Genomic DNA, 21,577 nt, shown 5'->3' with positions numbered 1-21,577 from the left:
ATACGCAGTTTTAATACTTTCAGAAAAAGGGTAGCTTTCAGACCTTTTTGTAATCTCTCAATATTTATTTCAGATCTTTGCTCCAAAAGGCCTCAATTCTGCCAAGTAAGTATTGTTTGGATTTTGAGTTAAGATGTGGTTGATTTGTAACTTCAGATTAATCTTTGAATTAAGATTATTTCAAGATGCCATCCATATTCATTAGTTTAGAATTAACTTTTGGTCTCTGTAATGCATACAAAGAGGAGATCGGGTATAGTTCAGCTAGTAAAATTAACGGATTGCATTGGGTTTATTGTCTAGATCAATGGAAATTGGGTGCCTCGCTCCCATTTTTTACTACTGAAAATTTCTACTAAAGGCAGCTGGGTCCCATCATAACAAAGACTCAATCCATCTTCCTTGTCACAGAAGAACCCCAAATATGATGTTTCTGGGCTGTTCCAGTCTTCTGTTGCCTAGAAGCCAGACAGATTTTTATTACATCCAGCCACTTAATCTTTCTCTACAGTGGGAAAAGAAGTGAGATTTTTATGATGGCAAATGCTAAAGCTCTTCTTTAAGTAATACTTTCAAAGAGGGACTTGGAGTTTCAGTTTACAGTTAAAAACAAATTAGGCAATGTGTATACAGACTCTTTTGCACAGAAGTGTAAACTGTCTAATATTTCTCTAGTCTCTTGTTAGCATACATTTGTCTGACCTTCCTACCAGCCCCTTTCTGCACATATTTTAGTATGAACATGTCTTTCACACTGTAAATAGATGATGAGAATTGCACATAGCAGTCTGCATATGGTGTAGCTTATACTCTTTACACTGTTTCTAGTATTTCTGTCTATTTCTTGGAAATGTCTGCTTGTTGTATGTTGCAATTACATCTTCCGTGCTATGGAAACATAAGAATGGTTCACATTCATCCAGCAGTCTGTTCTCAAGTTTTGTCTGCCCCTGTCACACAACTGATGTGCTTCAATTTGCAGCATAAATTCTTATTAATTCCTAAAGTGTAACTCAGTTCTTCAAGGTGCTAAATGATGCACTTATTAGCAAAAAATTCTTTAATGCACTCTTACTGCAGTCAGCTCCATTCTTCTGTTTCATTCTTTCTCATTTATTTATTTTACAGCTAAGGGATCTCCTATTTTAATTTCCTTTTGTAAAGTTTAATCAGCCTAACTTTTGGCAATTCTTACTTATTCATACAGTGGATTTTTCAGCTGTAGCTCTTGTAGCTGGTCAGTCAAAATTTGACAGAAAAAGAAAATTGTTAATCTTTAGTAGCCTTCCTCAGGTGATTATTCATTCATTGAGAGCTGAAACTGTTTTTACAGTTTCTCTTCTCTACTTGGAATGCAACTTGGAATACAAGATATTTGTGTGTTTATTACAAATATATTCAAAAACTATTTTAAACACACCTTTGAGATTTCCTGTCCAACTAATTTTTTCTGAGTCACTGCATGATCATTATGGTGATTGTCCTGCATAACACTCATTGCTTTCTGAAACCAGAATCTAAATCAGAATTATATTAGCGAAGATTTGTTAAAGCAGTCTGCAAAATATCATGTCCAGGAACAGTGCTAACAGTCCTAGTAGCTTTTTTTTCCCCAAGTAAAACAAACAGAAAATAAACCTTCCATGATGACAAAATATTTTCTACAATTATCTTCTCTGTGCACTCGGAAGTACCTACAGCGGACAACTATTACTATCAAGGTGCTATTTTACCAGACAAACAACCATCTATACTTATTTCCCATTTCTCTATCATATCATTAATATGCAACACTACTCAACCAGCTTCCTTCCAATTTTTAGATTTTTTTGCTATCTGTGTTTCAGGCACAGTAACTTTTCTACTGTGCTTTGCTATCACAATTGTAATTAAGCTTCATAATGTTTCATACTAGTTCTGCTTTGCCATTTTGCTGCTGAGAATTCTTCCTTTCCAGATCTTTCACAGTGTCCTCATAATAAACCAATTGTTTACAGTAAAACAAAGCATAGTTTGAAAACTTATGCATATTTTTCTCTTTTCTAGAAGTGCCAGAAGCTGCAAACCGTTCTCTGGGTACTTCCTCTCACGGCAGCATTTTATCCATTTCAAGTACTGCAGACCAGGTACAACATCAGCTAAGTTCATTTGCAGAAATTTTCTTACCCTTTACTTCAAAATTGTATTTCCATCTCTCTCTTAAAAACTATACTCCTCTGCTAAGGACATGCATATTCCTGTTGGCAGTGAAGACTTTCTATGTCACAAATCATCTTAATGTTTGCTTTCAGTTAAAAATGCTTAGAACATATAGCATAGGAGAGCTTTGACAGACTGTAGAAAAACACATAAATGGCATTTTACCAAATCTTGGCACTCTACCAGTCATTTAAAAGCGCAAAAAACAAACAAACAAAAAAAAAACACACACACAAAAAAAAAAAAAAAAAAAAAAAAAAAAAAAAAAAACCACTGATTTAAGTTTCAGGTCTCCCTGACTCTCCAGTTTGTAATAATTCAACACCATTTGAAACAATGAAACCTGTGATGATGTACTTCTGTCTAGACAACTGTGAAGAGCTTATAATTTGCCTACTACTTCCTAATGTATAGCTGTATATATTGTGTCCTGGAATAAATCACACCAAGCTGATACAATGAAGACATCTGCAGCTATTAGCATTAGCCTGCACAGATGTGATGTGCTAAGAAATTACAGAAATTTGTAGGAGGAAATGGAGATGGTTCTGCTGACTAGTCCAACCCAGCAGAACGCAGAGGGCAAAATTACCCTTATGAAAGTTGCCTTTTTCATTGGAGTCTGGGGGTGTCAGCAAAGTTTTAGGGACCAAGAAGGAAATCAGCGCTGCTCTGGAGGATGTTGTGGTGCCTCTCCCTACATGTTTTAGTCTCTCCCATGTCCAGCTCTTTTAGACAGACCTCTTCTCATTACAGTTAATACTGTTAGTTTTATGACCAATTCATTTTTCTGTGTTTTGTTGCAACATTAAGCTTTGGAAAAGTTGTTTTCATTTCAGTGCAATTCCCCTTACTCACATTTTGGATGAAAGGAGACCACAAAATGCAAGAAGCCTTTCTTACTAGCTTAGTAGTCACAGACAAGGTAAAAATGTTTCTGTTGATTGCAAAACAAAGGCCCTGTTATGCAGGGCCAATTACATGAAGTGTTCTAAAACTTGACATGAAAAAGATGATACAACAGGGAAGGATACAAAGGACTTGAACTTCTGGAACAATTTTAACAGTATGTCATACTGGATAGTTATTATAAAAAAAAGCTTTCAAATAAACAATCCAGCAGACACTGAAATAAACAGCTTGTAACAATTACATTTGCAGCTTTTATGTAACAGCCATAGGCAGAACCAAAGCTTAATAAACCATCAATTTTGTTTTTAAAAAAATAAGAAATTTAACTGTTGAAGTTAGTGTTGTTTTCCCACCAATTACGGCCAATGGTGTTATCATTTGCTGTAGTGTACTGCACTATACAGGTGCTTACAGACTTGATTCTTGTCTATAAAGTTCATTATGTGTTTGGATGTGAACCAAACTTTGGCAGCAGCTCTCTGCTGCCAGATTATAGCCCGCAGATAATGCCAGGAAGAAAGGTTTTGGAGCAGTTGCTTCTTTCTTGTTTTGTTGTACAGAGATAGGTTTACTGCACTCACTCCTTAATTGGCTGAGTACCACACATACTTGCAGTTCTTGTCATTATGTAAAGTTGCACATTATGGTCTGACCCAATCCATACATTCAGTGCAATGCCCACACAAAGGAGGCTCTGCTCCCTCTTCACTATCAACTCCCCTCCCAGCCACATGCTTCTCTGGTGTTCTTCTGACCCTGCAGTGAGCTGAACCCAGTTAAACTGGCAAAAAACCAACCTGGCTGTCAAACATGCTGCCAGATTACCAAAGAAAACTATCTCATTGTGAGATCAGGCTAGCAACAAACTGAGCACAAGGGAGAGGCCAAGGCATTCCATTACTGGCAGCAATGAACCAGCTAGACCAACTCAGCCAGAATGTGCAGCTTCATCTTTAATCTCTGTTGTACTGAGTCGACAGATTGCTTTCATAAAGCTTCATGAAAATGAATTTTATCATTAACTTGGTTACTATAAAGTTGGAGCAAAGCCATTCAAATGACCAGGAAGGTTAATACCCAGAAGTATTCATTTGGAAATACTCAGGACTATTTCTATAGCCTCTCTGCTCACCTGAGTTAGTTTTTGCAACAACCTTCTCAGCAACGGCTTTAAGGATTGCTGGTTTTATAACCTGTTAATTCACCTTCTAGCTATTGGATCATCATAATGCATAGGTCTCAGACTGTTTCTAGTCACTCATTCCTATCCTTTCCCTGAGTATAGTTTCTTTTCCATACCTCTCTAAAATTCTCCATTCCCTTTCCTAAACAACACTCCTGTTCCTAAATTTACATTCAATTCTTTAAAATTAGTTAAGAGCACCGTTTGAAATGTAAAGATATATTCAGACTCAATCCAGCAGAGAACCTGAACTGAATCCAAATCCGTCTCAGTTGCTGAACTGCTTTTTAAGTGGAGCAACAACAACATTAATTCTTCCTGTTTTGTAGACCAACATCTATTTCTGTTAATTTAATAACAACAAAAGGAGCCAAATATGCACTTGTCCTACCTCTGTACTATCCACGTGGTGGCAATTCTGACCATGTTCATAAATCACCCTAAGTACATGGGAAATTTTGTTCCCAAAGTTAGATACCTACCTAACCTGGATGCTTTATGGGCTAGGCCACAGTTGAGCAGCATTTAGATTGATAACGATCGAATTATTTCTTAACAATTCCTGACTGTTCTCTTCAAAATCTACTAGAATATCTTCCTGCTTTAAAAATGCCAAACCATCCTGCATTGAACCTGAAGACTCTCCTCAGGGTATGCTTCTCTGTTCTGTCACATATCAGCCTTCTACCAAACATCAGTTACCACTGGTTTGAGAGGTTTTTCCCTAGCCTTCCAATGAAAATGGTAAATTTAAATTACTAGCAAAAAAAAAAAAAAAAAAATCTGAACTCAGTGTTTTCCTGAAGTGTCCTGCATTTGATTTCTTCACAGCTGTAGTTATTTAGTAGTAACTTTCTTACAGGCTAGATTCTTTATTATTCTAATTGTTATTTTACAGGTGAAGCAGTATCTCTCTTTTTCTTTCTAGGATGCTGGTGTTCATAGTAAAGCGTGGTTTGCTGCTACCTGTGATCGGAAAACGGCAGAAGATGCACTGTACCGATCAAACAAGGTAGGTCACTTTTAAGGAATTTCTGTTTTAGGAAAAACTTAAATATAAAAATATATATCAAAAGGCAACCAGAAATATTCTAAGAACGTCAGTTGTACAATGAACAGGTCAGAATACCATGCCATGCAAATACTGTCAAACATGAAATTGTTGTGGTAGCTTGAAGACTGCTACACTGCAAAGCAAGCTACTACAGAGTAGAGAGCTGAGGAAGATTTCATAGAACATATGCATCCATTAAAATGAGAGGCTATGCCTCTCATTTCATCTGCATTTTATCGTAGCCTGCATTTTATCTGCAGCATTTTCACTCTTGAGGTTCCTTTTCCTTAACTTTGCAAAGCAAGACAGAGGGTCAGAGCATGGGGGGGGTATCACCAGCATAGGCTACTGCTAGCATTGGACTACAGCGTCAGTAGCTGTAGGTGCTTGTTTTATCAGAGTGCTCCTTATAGCTCTGAAGAAGCACCCCTGCTGTGCTTCCTTGCCTACCCACTGCCACTGCTGGTAACTTCATTTCCTAACAATGTGTATACTCCAGCAGACTGCTGCCACTGCCTGTTTATTTCTTTTTCCTTTCTCTGGCTATGATAAAACAGGCAGCAGCAAAGGTGGCTCTTACACTTCTGTAAGCTCCTGTTAGACAGTAGGAATATGTGCTACTTCCCACCTCCCACTGTATAGTTTTGTTAATGGGAGATAAGGATTTAATACTGCTATTGATGAAAGACATTACATTAGAACCTAACTAAACTGTTTGAAAAAAATACCTGAATACAATTATTTTCTTTCTAGGATGGATCTTTTCTAGTAAGGAAGAGTTCTGGACAGGATTCAAGGCAACCGTACACACTGGTTGTGTTTTATAACAGAAGAGTATACAACATTCCTATACGATTTATTGAAACAACAAGACAGTATGCACTGGGCAGAGAAAAAAATGGCGAAGAGGTGAGATTTTTCTTTTTCCTAACACCCTTCAGTTTTCTTCTTTTTATAAGCAAGGATTAATGTATGTTACAGTATGACCAACAAGATTCTCAATAAAAGTATACCCTATGTAATGACTGATCTACCAAGCTAGATAAAAAGTGTAACATCAGTTCTTGTGTATTGTGACTAATTAAAACCAGAGATTTTTTTTAAAAAAAGTTTAAAAATATGTTCATGTAACCATTTTGAAAAGTTATCAGGATTAAAACTGCAGCTACTAGATAAATTCTTCAGCCACTTCTACCACCTATTTACCTTCTACCTAAGACTCTAAGTTTCTTGGAAAATTGTAAAAGAAGAACAGCTATGCTCGAAAAAAAACACCTCTATTAAAAAAGATGATTGTGCTTTTAATCCTATTTTCACATAAAGAATATGTTAAACTTTAGTTCTTGAGTGCAAAAATCACTGCTTAGCTATTATACCATAAAGATAATTATCCTGACAGCAGCTTGGAACCCAAATACCAATAAAAAATTGGTCTTATCACTGCACAGAGGAGGCTTTTCAGGGATGCAAAAGTTTGGCTTGCTTCAGCCTAATTATCTGCCTCCCAGGTAACAGCTTTTAGGTTACAGAATAAATGGAGTAAATGGGCCTGGAATTAATCTGGCCCTCAACAAACGGTCAAAAATTACCTCGGGGGAAACAGATAGTCAGTCCCACATCTCTATTTGGATGAAGACCAAAAGGAAAAACAACAGAGCCTGGTGGATTCAGGGTATTAATTTACAGTGACCAGCATTAAAATCGCATGGCTAACACAGGGCCCATTGATACCTGTCTGTTTGATATTACTCCTGGAGATGGCCAGCACTAGGAAGTGGCTGAACCACAAATGAAGCAGATTGTAAATGGCAAGTCTGTACCTGGATAGATTAGGGTTATCTGTACATGGTGTCACTTTAATATGCTAGGTAACAAACTGTGGTTCAGCTTGTGCAGGCAGCAATCACAAATGGAAAGGAACATGATGAGAAAGCCAGTGGCAATATCTTTAATTGTCCAAATCTAATCTGTTCATGATTGGAATCAGGACTGAGAGCAGCATCAGCTCTCTTAGTAAGAGGCAGAACATCTTACTTGTTAACAGTCATAGTTTGACTCTTCAATAAGATGATGCAGTGATCACTGTCAGTGTTAGAGCATTAAAGGAAGCCGGCACTACTAATTATTTTTTCTTTCTATCCAGCGCTTTGACAGTGTTGCTGAAATAGTAGAGAATCATCAGCATGCCTCCCTGGTTCTAATTGACAGCCAAAACAACACAAAAGACTCGACAAAACTGAAATACATTGTAAGAGTTTCTTAATCAAACTGAACTGCTAAGATGAAAACTGGTTTTAATCATTTGTTGCAACATCCCAAAATATGTGGATCGGGTATTAAAAGAATGACATCCAAAATGATGGAAAATATTATTTAAGAACATCTACAGAGTATTAAGAGATGCAGTTCATCAAGTTCAACCCTGTGTCACTTTATCAGAAAAGCATATTGAACAAGAAGCCAAAGCAGATACACCATCATCTGTGACAACACAGGTATTGAAAGTGGGGTGAACAGCTGCATACCATGGCCTTGTCTTCTGCCTGCTATTTAAAGATATATTTCCTGTAGGACATTCTCACTTTAAAAGTGAGAATATCCCCAGTGATCTACTCGTTCCACTTGTTAGGTTTACCACAGATCACTGCTTTCAATAATTTCTTTGTGAAGTGCACAGCCCCAGAAGTTAGAGCAACTCAACCTGATGTACTGCTGTGTACAAGCTGAAAATAGGACTGTACTTCACATGAATAAACTTCACAGCAATAAAGCTGTCACTGTTTTAGACTAATGGACACGTTGTCCTTTTCCTCAGCTTTACTCTGTCTCATTAATATTTGTTTGTATTTTCAAATATGCAAATAAAATCCAAAATACCATGAAATCAGTTGTGTGCAGAGACATTACCAAATGACTTCTTGTTTTCTAACATCCTTCTAGCAACCAAGCATCAATTCACTGTTGTGGATGTCTTCAATGTATATTTTTGTATGAGATCCTTCACAAGTACTGTAGTTACAAAAACTATTGCTTTTTACGGCTTTAGCATATATACTTAATAGTTCTCAAAATCTTTTGTCTTCAAAAACTTACTTTTGGAGACCCAAGCACAGTGCTTCTCATTGCTAAACTAATTACCAATTCAATTCTTATAATAGGTTTAATGGAAGAAAAAAAAATCAAAGCCTGTTCTATCACGGTGGTTTACTTATTACATTATTGACAGCACTGTCATTTCCACCAAAGATGAAGTGGTGAAAACTCAATTTATTAATGCATAAATTGCACTAACAAAAATTCTTAGGAACAGTTCTTAATTCCAAAGGTGTTTGATTTTGATGGACCTGAAACTTCATCCATCTTAATGATATTTTCCAAGGCTGACACTGTACTATACGCTGCTTTTCTTTTTTCCAGACTAGGCAATTTTCTCTAAGATTACTTGCAAGGTATTTAAGGCAAGCTTGAGCCCAGATTTGTAAGGTCTCAGCGAGTCACCTACAGCTATGCTGTAGCTGTACTCTACAACTGCTTCCTTGTGGCTTTGAGCAATTCTTTCTACAAGTAATGCACCTGTCTTCTAGAAATAACTGCTTACTAATATGGTAATGTTTGGCACATGGCTGCCTACCTTGCTGCATCTCAGTTTCTTCCCTTTGGAACACAGATAATACTGTAATACTTATCCCATATGTGATGCAAATGAGACCCTGACAGGTAAGAAATATGTAGACTTTACTGTAGTAAGCAGACTGGTGTAAGCTTACTTTATGGTATTACATGAATACTTTTTAGGATATTGTTCAGTTGTTAGTAATTGGTGTTATACTAATACTATTATTCTTAGGACCAGCTTAATGTGTAGAACATTAATACTGTAAAGTTAAGGCCTCAAAATTAACAAAAGACAAACCTATTAGTCTCTGCAAGCTTAATTTACTCTTTCTATACATATAATCTGATATTTAAGATTTTAGAAGGTTACTATTTCAAGCAATATTCACAATGGAAAATACTCTGTGTAAAAGCACCTTTTCAATGTTTAGTTTGCTTTGCATGCAGGTAGAGGCTTTGCCTTATTCCTTCACATACTGCACATCATTTAAACTTACTAACACCAATCTTGTTTCATCTATATGATGCTCCTCACAACAGTCTACTTACAGTTTCAGCAACAAAACGAGGCAGGGATTCAGTAGGCAATGCCTTTCTCCACAAAGTAACTCAGGATGGAGCATGCATGCTACGTTAAAAATTCTGGTGACGATTCAGCAGCCAATGGCAATGTGGTGCAATCCTGTATCTGACCATTTTTTCCTACAGCTGGTGTATTGCCAGCAGCTGCCACTAATTAGTGCTGGCAGGTGTTTCCATCAGGTAACAGGTACAGTAGCCTGACTTGTAAAAGACATAGCAGCACACCTCTCCCCTCCTATTTCTCTGACATTATTATATAATCTCCTATCTATTATATCTCCTAACTAGAAAAACAAAGGAAGAATTAAGACTACAACTAAAAAACTTGGCTTTAAAATGCAATCAAAGCAGAGCAAGTGCATTTCTTTTTCTGAGAACTCAGAGCAAGCTAACATATTTACTAAGGTATGAAAGAGCAGAAGTGTTGTCTGCCTACCTCATATAGAAAGGAGAATACAGGGAGTATTGTAAATTATTCTGTCAATGTTGCCCCATGAAAGGAATAAGAACTTGCGTTCTCCAAAATCCAAGCATTCGGGCATGCAAGTTATACAACTACACTCCTCTTTCAATCTATAACACCAGCAGCAGACACAGATTCTTAGGAAGTGTTGTAAAAAAAAAAAAAAATCTCGCATGACAACAGCCCTGGAACAAACACTGAACATGAGTTTTTGGTTAAAACTTTGGAATTACTGAAGTAGGGAAACCGTGACTTATTGATGAACACATCTTGCAAAGAATACACAATGGGCTAAACTTCAGGCCAAGTATATATTTGCAAAGCATTTTCTCAGAGGGAAAATGCTCACTGACTGTGCACTTGCACTTATGTTTGTGTGTCCCAAAACACTATAGCCAAGTTAAAGCTTTCTTATCTTGATACATGTTGCAAGCAAAACAAATTAAAATTGTTGTTTTTCACTGCTTAAATTTACAAGCTGTCACTCTTCAAATCAAGGTACCCGCACCTCAATTTGTCACATCAGACATTACAGGCATTAAATACATGATTATTTACTATTTTACCATAAATATTTACATATTTCAGTTGGTTCACACATGATACTTTGGGATAAATCCGAGCTATGTAAGCAAATACTGTTACTTGTGGGATATTTGTAGGATGCTTGTTCCCATTTACTGAAGCTAACGAGCAATGTGCAAACAAATGTTGCAGGAGTAAGCCAGTAGAAAAGTAGCCTCACATTATTAAGGCAGTTGAACGTATTTTTGAAGAACCTCCTACTGCATCATCCAATGCAATGCTGGTCAGATTGCTTAAGCCAAACTTTCTGCTGCTGATCATTGTGGTCTTAATTTCATGGAAGTCTGAGACTTGAGATTCCTTGAAAGCAGATCTGTAGAAGTGCAAAACTCTTATGACTGCAAATGAAGCATTACAGAGGAGCTCATACGAAAGAATTCTGTATTCAGAACAGTACTTGAGCAATGTGTACTAAATAATACAAGGACATAATTCAGAGTGGAAAACAAAATACTAAATCACTGCTTATGAGTAAGTAACAATTCTCTGCACTGAATGTGATGGATGTCCATGGATAAAGTAACACATGGCAATGAAATAATATTGTATAAAGCAACCTTATTTCAGCGTTTGCTAACATGACAGTGCTCTTTTTTTGCAGTATTGTTGAAGGTTCTCCAGGGGAAAAAAAAAAAAAAAAAAAAAAAAAAGTCCAATCAACCACCGTTGTCACTCTCATGATTCATCAAAATAGAGAAAAACCCTCAAACTCTATAGCAGAGCCTCTACCTCAGTGCTATGGCAAAATCCAGAATTCAGAGGTTGAATTTCAGAATTTATGAGAGCAAGCTGAGAGAGCCTGTAGATCCTTCCTAGCTTAAGACTTTTTTATCCTTTCCTAATGCTGCTTATTTCTAACACACTGCCTCACCCCTACACTACAATAGCCTTCTTCAAAGATCCTAGCCAAATTCACATCAGAGCTCCAGCCTGCTGTGCAGCACAAAATGCGCTGGATTTTGATACAGAACACACACCAACTGCATATTATTTCACCCAAACTATGCTGCCTTGACTGGCTCCCATAGTTCAGTTGACTCCCATACATAACTCACTAGCTACAAACTGGCATGGACCTTCCTGCCAACAGACACATCAAGGAAAAAAAAAAAAAAAAGTAATTCTTTCAAAAACATTTTCATTATAACTTTTTAAAATGCAATCTAAGTCTAATTCTGTTGCCAGTGACATCCCTAAGAGACCTAATTGTTTCACTGGTAGCATGCCAGTCTTGACTTCCACTGTATGGAAATAGGCACAGAAAGACCCCACTGGACTTGCACACAACCTAAAGCCTCCGTGATTTCAGTGACCAACCTTCTCCAAGTCCAGAACTCAATTTTGACAGTTTTACCAACAGTATGTTGCAAAACTGACTTGCACACCTAGTATGTAATCTTCCCATACTTGGGCAAAACTTTGACTACACTTCTGCTGTTGTTGAGCACAGCACTCAGCTACAAAAGCAAAACAGCCACTGCCTACTGAACGTGCCTGCTGACAGTGATAATGCTGGCTTCAACTGAACCTTGCTGTCTTCCTCACCAATGGAAAATCTGGAATTGCACAGGATAGATAGAAGTATCTTCCGCAGCATGTTTACTTGAACAGTGTAGGTGGGTCCCATCACTCCATGCAGCCTCAGGATCACCCACCTGACCTTGCAGAAATGATATTGGTAAGTTATTCAAAGTTTTCATGAAGCCCTTAGGACATGGCCAAGGAAGAGTGACACCATCAAATACAAGGGAAGATGTGAATTGTAAAGTGCCTCATCTTGGAACCAAACTGCTTGTAAGGGCTAATACAAACACCAGGTGCCATGTGCTAAGGGCACTCCCACTGAATCTAGCCTCTGGGTTCACTAAGAATCCAGAGGACAAAGTCGCTAAATGTAATAATCGGTACGGGTAATAAGGACCCTCAGTCATATACTCTCAGTTACTACAAATCTGATAAGGTCTTTGTTTATATAAACAGAAACTTAAAAAAAAAAAAAAAAAAAAAAAGTGACTCATATTCTCCTTTCTTTACCCCTGAAACTATAAAGAGGAAACAAGCAGGTTCCTGGGAATATTACCCTACTGACCATCAAGATGAGGACAGAAACAGAATAGCTGAAGCATTGGTTTTGCCAAATCAACAGTACCATAAAAGGTTCGTCTGAATAAGCAACAGGAGAAAATACCATGTATGGGGACAAATTACATCCACCTGGAATAAAGTTATAATTGCACAGGCCATTATGGTGCCTTGCACTGCTGGCCTTCCTACAGGGTTTGTGGCAGACATAGCATATAACAAAAACAGAATTATTTTCTATAAATGTTCACAGTCATGTTCTGAAAAGACAAGTTATAGCAAATTTAATAGGGACAGAATCAATACAGATTAGGAATGTTCACCATTCTGAAACACCATATACATTATGAATATATATATAGTATATTTTCAACTGATTCCATTCTCAGGCTCACTGTATTAACACAATCGTAACATGTTTTATTAATTTATATGAAAAATACTTCACTAAGAAAGTAGACAAACTGCACAGAAATAGTACAAGTGTCATGTGCATAGCAATATAGCTTAAAGCGTTCACATATGGCTTTGTTTAAATGAAACTATTGGGAAAATGGTCCTGTTTGGACCTCTGCTTACACAGTTGACATCATGTAAACTGCTTCACATCTTTTAGGCACTTGCTAAAAATAGTGTTCAATCCCTGAAAAACAAAATCAAAAGCTAGCAAGTGAAAATAACAACAAAAATTCCAGGATAACAGCTGTGTAGTTGACAAAAAAAAAAAAAATTGTTTTAGTAGTGCATGCACAGAACCGAAAAAAAGGGGGGAGGGGAAAAAAAAATAAAATTCTGTGCAAGAATCATACCAAATAACTGAAAAGTATAAAAATATTTACATGTTTAGATTTCTTAAATATGTACAGAACAAAAGCCCTGAAGACTCATTTTATAGAATAAAAATATAGGACAGGATAGTAGTAACAAAAAATAATATATATTTTTTATGGAATTGTATTTGCAGTTAGTTACAAGTTATCTAAACCACAAAGTTCCTTAATGTATCTAGAAGCTCGATGGCAACAGAGAATCTGCTTTTCCTTTTAAAATACAAGCGCTTTGCATTATTTTTAAATTTCAGTTACAATACTGAAATACAAAACAACTTGTGTATCATAATTTAATTTGATTCTAAAAAGCTGTGATGCATGATAGTTAATTTTTTTATTTTCTTCACTGGTCATCATTACATTACATTAACAAATTCCAATCTCGAGTAGCCTCCATCAGATGCCTCTGTCCATGTCCTACCCAATTATCCTGATTGTCAAATATTCTACCACAAAACCAGCAGCTAAACTTAGCTTTCAAGGTATTATCAGAGGTAGTTTTCACAATCTGGTAATTGTTTTTGCTAGTCTTTTTCAGTGTCAATTTTAATACAAATCTTTCTTTTACAGGGCTAATAGGTTTTACTGTCTTGTGCCTCTTTTGAGAAAGACCATCAGTAGTTACATCCAAATTATTGCAGAAGGCTGGCTCCAGAAGTGCTTCAATAGTTCTTTTTGACAATGAAACCTTCAGAACATGTCCCTTAAATTTAGCAATGGTTTTCATTACATTTATAACTTCTGGAACATCTGCATCAGGATGGTTAAGCACAACAACTGGTTGATTTCTCCGAGGGCATTTTACAAGCTGTTTAGAATTAAAAGGAAGTAGTTTCAAAGTCCTCACAGTTTCTTTTGATGCCCTTGGCTTGTAAGGGCCACCTGATTCACTAACAACTGCAGTTTGATTCTTTTCCTTACACTTTCTGTGCAACATTGCTTTCTTTCTTGGGGGTTCTCTGCAATTATCCTTGCATTTCCGTTTGAAATTGTTTCTTTGTAAAACCACAGTTTCTGAACTTTCAGGCCCAGTTTGCTTTAAGCGAGATTTTACTTTCGCCATTCTGTTTCGGGTCCTCCATGTGGACTTCTGACTACCACAGTTATTCCTGTTGTTAGCAGTTATTACTTGCGTATTCTCAACAGAACCTTTTCGCAACCACGTCCCTGCAGGTTTGGTAGAATATACAGGTTCTGCAGAAGGAATACAACATGCTGGATTAGAGTTTGCCGAAGAGGCATTTGCTGGCATTAACCTACCTGGTAAGATTAAGGCATCATTAGAAGTAAGATTAGTCTGTTTCTGTGCTAGTGCAGGAGTAAGGGACTGCAAGTTATCCAGCTGTAGTGAGGGCACTGAGTTGTTCACTGACTGATTGGTATCAGTCAGCGTATCTGAAGGAGTCTTAATTTTCAGCAAAAGCTTTTGTTGCATGGCTCCAGTTTTCTTTGGTTGACAATTTTGACAATGAGCACTCTCCTGAAAAACACTATGTTTACGTACTTCAGGTTTGTTTGGTGTCATACATTGCAGAAAAACTGCCTGCTGTCCATCAGGCAAAAGTGCATAAACATGCTGTTTCTGTTTCATTTCCTGTTGTTTTACTGACTCCACAGAACCAAAGACAGCATCCTGATGCTCTGGTAACACTTTCACAGAAGAAATTCCTTTCCTAGATGACTCCGATGAGTTTGTAATTACAAAAGGTCCTTTGAATGATGTGCTATTCAGTGAGTCATTTGCTGGATGATGTGCTCTACTACTACAGGAACTTCTTATGCTTCTGAAGCTGTCATTTTTCCGCTCCAATTTTGAAGCTGGTATAGTTATTTTTCCATATTCTCTGGATGCGACACTGCCTAAAACCTGAGAACTATCACTAGGGACATTTGCAACTGTTCCAATTGCCCCACTAAAAGTCAGTATCATTCCAGGTCCTTTATTTAAAGCAAAAGAAGCAGGTACACTTTTAGTCGCATGACTATCAGATGAACTGGTTGACGGAAGAGAATTTCCTGAAACAACCTGCAGTCCAGGCTGGTTAGCAAGGTGCAAAGGAACAAAAAATCCTGGAGATGACTGAACTAAAACATTTTTCTTCTGTTCCTGAAGAACTGGAGGAAAGCTGCTAGGATTTGGGGTTGTTGACTGTACTTCTTCTTTTACTAGTTGCTGTGTTATGATTGCATCTGTATGAGTCTTAAGCGACGCACCAGCGCCTGGAGGTCTGGATAATATATCTACTCCCTGTGAATCAAATGATGTTCTGGGTATATTTCTTTCTTTCCTACAATGCGTACCTTCATTTGTGCTACAGCTTGTGTTCAACTCTCTCTTACATAAATGAAAACCAGCATTAGTAGGAGGCCTCTGAAAACCACAAGTGGTTGCTGAGCTTTTCAAATGTGCAAAGGTTCTATTCCCTGTCTCATGACTAGAAAGCAGCTTGTCAGAATGAAGTTTTATACAGTTATTTGACTTGCTGTGGGATTCTTGCTGAGTAGTTGCTTTCACTTTTAACACATCTTGCAATAACTGGTTTATTTCAGGTGATAAGTAATGAGCTGCCTGTTCACTCTGCAATGAGAAAACAGATGTGATTTTAGGCATTAAGACCGAGTTAACAGAATCAGATCCATTTTCTTGGAATTTCTCAGCTACGTTCTCAAAGTCTTGATGTATGTTAGCATCCAAATACTGCTGGTCATTACGCTGGTCTTCCACAAAACACTCTCTGTCAATAACACATTTAGATGGGCCTTTAGAAAACATAAAGTTATTCTTAGTGTTCATGTATCCATAAGTTTTAATATTTGATTCATCTGATATAATTTTCTCTTGTTTTAAGCCTTTGATTGACTCTGGATGTGAATACGAAGATGCAGATTCAATTCTGTTTTGAAAAGAAACTGTTTGGCTGGATGTAAATTCTTTAGATTTGTCATCCATTGACATCCAAAAGCTACACTGATTATCCGAAGTATCCATTTTAGAATAATTATGAAAAGACAGCAACCCTTCATTACAAGAATCAACTGAAGGTGAATAATAGAGATCACTATTTCCAATACCATTGTTCAGGCCACGATGTTGCATTTTCAATTCAGAAAAGAAAGGCAGTTTCATATGGTCATAGTGAAACGCATTTGTAATAGTGGGTGGTAATACCTGAGGATGACTTGGAGGACTACAGTTTCCCCATGAGATGTTACTTCGAGGTTCAATTTTTGTCACCTCATCACATGGAGATACAGCTGAGCCCAACTTCATTGGCAAGTGATACAAATTTTTTCCTGCAGCTACATTAGAAGGTGCTACAGTTTGAGAAAGACTCCTACCATACAATAAGGAGTTACTTTGTTTTTCTACTTTTGGTTTTCCTGAAGGAGGAACAGAAGAAAACAGAGGAGAGGGTAATGGGTGAATGGTATTGTTCTTTAAGGTTGACTGATCAGTAATATTTGGTATAGCACCTAACGACAAACTACAATGATCATCAGTCTGTATCAAAGGAGCTGTAGAGCCATCTTTAAGAGAATGAGCTTTCTGACCCAACACATGCAAGTTATGCTTACTTGTAGGTAATAATTTTATAACAATATGTTGCTTTCCATCTACCATTTTAAATCCCATAAATTTAGCACTGTAATTTGCTGGAACAGATATTTTATTGTTTTTCACCATCAATACTGTAGGCCCAGGAATGGCATTTTTCAATAATCCCAGGCTGAAGCTTGTTCCATCATCCGCTTTATTGTATTGTGCAGCAGTAGCAGAGAGCATTCCACCTGTGAAATTATGCTTTTCAGTATACACAATTTGATCTTTTTCTTCATTTGCTTCCACATCTCTCATACACTGGTTCAACTCATCCAATTTTGGTTGAATTTTGTTCACACTTCTTAGCACTTGTGAATTTTTTTCTTCAGTTTTGTCACTTCCACTGATTATTTTTTTCCGTCTCCAGAGAGGTTTTTTCGATGCTCCCGTTTTACACCTTCTTAACACAAGCTTTAGTCCTGCTGGAGTCTTCACTATTCTTTTTTCACATTTATCCTTTTCCAGTTGTTCTTTTGCATATAAGTGGTCTCTATGCAAAGATATAACGTGTTTAAAAAGATAATTTTTCCGTTGTGTTCTGTAACTGCAATACTGACAACCAAAAGGAAACACACTGGTATGGACAACAACATGTTTCTGGAACTCCTCTTTTGTAAAGCTTACATGATGGCATTTTCCACATTTATATGGAAGCTCATTATGTCTGTGAATGTGCTGAACAAATGTGCCCACATCCTGGGTAGAAAACCCACATTTTTCACATTGAAAGTGACCATTTACACAATGCTTTGATGTGAAGTGTTTTGTCAAATCGAACAAAGTGTACATATGCTCATCGTTACAGAGCTCACATTTCACTAAAGTGCTGCGATGGGTGCGTCTATGCTGTTTAAATGACTGAAAGTCATTAGCTGAGAAGTTACACATTTCACAAGGATACAAAGGCAACTCGCCATAGTGTAACAGCTGAAAATGTTTCTGTAGGTCATTTGGGCTGTATCTAACGTTATCCTCACACTTCGTACAGGTGAAATTCAGTACCTTTGCTGTAGTTTTCAGCCCTTCTTCAAATTGCACTTCTGGTATATTCTGTACATGGCTTCCCTCTGAACAAATGGGACTGCTTTCGTTCACTTTCTCCAGATTTACGGACTTCCTTGCAGTTTGCTGTTTACACTGAAATAGTTTTCTAAATCTATCAACTTCATGTTTCATTAACACTTCATTTGGAATGTTCACTTTGGGTAAATCAATCTTCACATTCTTTAGTTCATAGGAGAGACTGACATCTAAAATTGCTGGTCGAGTCATCATACTTAAAGGATCATTCCCCAGTGCATTTTCCAAAGTAGTATCCATATAAAGATTATTTGCAGCATTGTGTTTTAACAAATTAATTTGCTTTTTATCATTAAAAAAATGGCCCTTTTCAGATGGCATGATTTCACAGGTATTCCTTTTTTTTTTAAGTGGATTCTTGAGATTAGGCTTAGTTCCTGCACCAAACAAGACTACTGTGCTGAGTTATCCTCAGTGTTCTACAACTTCCCCATTTTATTCTCCTGAAATTAGAAAACAAATATAATATTACTTTTAAAACTAACGCACTAATAGAGATATGACCTTTACCAACACACACAAGAAAATAATCACCACAATCATATACAATGAACGGCTACCTCTGGTATCACACAAGGTCTGAAGTAGTCAGTGGATAAAAGTTAACTTTCATTTCTCACCATGTGTTCCTGGCTATAAATTAATCTTTATGGAACATGGGGTACAACTGGTAACAGCACTTCCACATAGATTAAGAGGCTCTAACAGGTATGGTCAGCACCATTCTCTCTCTATAGACTTTGTGTCAGTGTTTCTGCAACAGACTACACTGACAATTTGTAACAGCTCAAGTTTACACTCCAAGAACACTCCTACTTGTCAGCATAAAATCAGCAGAAATGGAATAGCACCGAAAATCATTTGACTTTGAAAAGTGAAACTGGAAAAAAACAAGAACTGTCTCTTCCCTATCATTTTCTTACTAAAAACTCTTTATGTAATAGAAAATTAAGAGCTAGACTTTTGCTATTAAAGTAAGTAAAGCATTGGCTGAAATCTGATCAGCAGCTTTCTCTTCGCTATTCCCTTGCCCACCCCGAAGCAACACAGACTTGGAACTCATTAGATTATCCTATTTATTCACATTCAAACTGAAAGAATGATCACATCCTCTCCCTCACTGTGATGAAGCCCAAGAGCTGCTTCTAGAGCTCCAGGCCATTACAAGCATCACCACTGAGGTCTCCCAAATATTTTCCCATAGACCTGTGAGAAGGAATTATCTAGCGTTAAACACATCGATACCCAACAGAAAGAAAGCAGAGACTAAAAAATAATCCAGACCATGTTCATGTATCGTAGTAAGAAAAGCAGAACACGTTTGTTTGTTTTAGCATGTTTTATTTTATACCTTCAAAAACACTATTAGCATTTCTACAGGATTCTTGAAAGTGATAGGCAAAACACCCTTCTACATTTTATGCAGACTTCAGCATCGATTAAAATTTAACTAATTGTGTTTTTCAGTTATGAGATTTCAACAATACATTTCACATAAAAAAAAAGAAAAGAAAAAAAAAACACCCTTTGAGAATATTTCCAAATTAAGCACTTTAGGTACAGGAGATAAATAATATATAAGTACTATATAAAATAAATGACACTTATCCTGTTTTCCACACAGGAGATTAAAGCATGAGATATTGCTCTGTTTTGAATTTTAAGAAAAGAACAACTCATCTGCACTATGCTCCAATTTCACCAAAAGAGAACTGTACTACAGTGCTTTCTCTTGTCAGCTCTAAGTTCTTTATTTGTACAGGAGCAACTTAAACTCCCAGATAAAGTGACCAAAAACTGACTTGAACTTGAACTTCTTGGCTGAAGAACTTTTTTAATACAGAGGTGCAACACATGAAGATTACAGGTTGCATCATCCTGTGTGTCATCTTGACAGTAGCTATCTATCATTCAGACTGGAATGCTATACCTTCAAATACTGAAACCTGAAATATTTATGCAATTAACGCTATAAAAATTTCAAGTGAATGCAGCATGCTTCAGGGAACAAACCACAGGCTTCTAACACAGGGCCAATATGGTCCTCAACTGGGCAACATTCCCCAGCTTGATAGAACATTTATGATCAGCAAAGAATCTCAGGTGAAAATATCTAAGCCTGATTTGAGATCTCCTTAAACCACACAAATTACAGTTCAGCTCTGTTATTACTGGGTAGCATGCAACTACTGACAAGCACCTGCAACTCAACAAATAAAATCATTGACTAGAAACATTTAACCAGTAAAAATAAAGTCTCAAGGATCTTTAAATTTATTTATGAAAGAAGACACCAGACTTACTCATTAAGAAAAGACTTCAATTCTTCAACAGCCTTTTACATATTTTTCCACACACATAGAAGAGGTAAATACATAAAACTCAGAAAAGGCCACGGTCAGGAGAAATACTGAAAAAAGGTCTAGAAACAAAAAGAAAGATATTTTAAAGGGTGTAAATACAATCATGACTAAACAAATAAGCTGAAAACCACAAAACCTGCACACTCTTACATACGGTGCACTTTTAATGCACTGAAGAACTGAAAAGCTGTAAATGTGTACTATGTGCTCTCTTGGGAGGTAACACTATCAACTACAATCTAAATTCCAAATTCACGAGTCAGATTAAAAGCAGCCCGCAAACCCCTCCTCACTAGGTATGTTCTGACCTTCCCTGTATTAATACTCCTCTGGTGTTCCTAACTGCGGCAAGGGAAAGGGTACGGTGACTTAAAAAGATGACATAAAGCAGCAACCGGCACCTCAGCACTTCAAACTTCAACTCAGAAGAAACTTAACCTTTTCTTAAGCAAAAACACTGCAAAATTATAAATCCTATAACAATGTGCCCCCCCCCCCCCCCCCCCCCCCAAAAAAAAAGGCCAATTAGAATTCTCTAGAAAGTTTTGCAAAAGCCAGAGGAGAAGAATACTACTTTCACAATATATGAAGCATATAAGCAAAATAATAAATACAAAACCTGAAAATACATCAGTGTGAGCCATAGATAACTACTGTGGAAAAGAACAAGCACAAGCCTAAGAAACCACTTCAGGCTCTAAGCCTCGAATTTCTTCCCCCCAAAACTGCTCCCAAATATCACTATTTTGTTTTTAAACAGGACAGATGGAGAAAACAAGAGGTTTTAGCTACAGACTTGGATCTAGAGAGAAGTGACAGCTCAGAGCGAGCCACCCCACAGCCAGGTACCTTTGCGCTAAAGTTTTATCGTTCCGAACAAGCCCAGCGGCTCGGCACGCAGCTCGGGGCGGGCAGGCAGCGCTTCTGAGCGCTCCGCGAGCCCGGCCACGCTCCCCAATTTCCCTCAGCCTGCTCTCCCCAGCAGCCCCGTGTGGCGAGAGAGCGGCGCTTCTGCCCGGTGCTGCTGG

The 21,577-nt window shown here is 37.3% G+C and overlaps 2 protein-coding genes across 9 annotated transcripts in view; one reads left to right on the top strand and one right to left on the bottom strand.

Moving 5' to 3' along the window:
* Positions 1–8,235, top strand: part of BLNK (B cell linker) — a 97,183-nt gene extending 88,948 nt beyond the window's left edge. For 3 of the 5 annotated variants that reach the window (XM_035330387.1, XM_035330388.1, XM_035330389.1), the window contains 5 exons: positions 74–105; positions 2,047–2,126; positions 5,223–5,306; positions 6,102–6,257; positions 7,492–7,611. In XM_035330387.1, the coding sequence (XP_035186278.1) occupies positions 74–105; positions 2,047–2,126; positions 5,223–5,306; positions 6,102–6,257; positions 7,492–7,611 (472 nt within the window). Of the gene's footprint in view, positions 1–73; positions 106–2,046; positions 2,127–5,222; positions 5,307–6,101; positions 6,258–7,491 lie in introns of all 5 variants that reach the window. The other 2 variants (XM_035330386.1, XM_035330390.1) reach the window with 1 other exon arrangement.
* Positions 8,236–12,936: 4,701 nt separating this feature from the next.
* Positions 12,937–21,577, bottom strand: part of ZNF518A (zinc finger protein 518A) — a 9,283-nt gene continuing 642 nt past the window's right edge. Inside the window, exons 1-3 of one of the 4 annotated variants that reach the window (XM_035330382.1) lie at positions 21,399–21,535; positions 20,490–20,608; positions 12,937–18,629 (exon numbers count right to left, since the gene is read on the bottom strand). In XM_035330382.1, coding sequence (XP_035186273.1) covers positions 13,867–18,507 — 4,641 coding nt within the window. In that variant the 5' untranslated portion in view covers positions 18,508–18,629; positions 20,490–20,608; positions 21,399–21,535 and the 3' untranslated portion in view covers positions 12,937–13,866. The other 3 variants (XM_035330381.1, XM_035330383.1, XM_035330385.1) reach the window with 3 other exon arrangements.

This window comes from Oxyura jamaicensis, chromosome 6, assembly GCF_011077185.1.
Source record: "Oxyura jamaicensis isolate SHBP4307 breed ruddy duck chromosome 6, BPBGC_Ojam_1.0, whole genome shotgun sequence".
NCBI lineage: Eukaryota > Metazoa > Chordata > Aves > Anseriformes > Anatidae > Oxyura > Oxyura jamaicensis.
The sequence above is the reverse complement of the archived record's forward strand: the minus strand, read 5'-3'. Positions and strand labels throughout refer to the sequence as shown.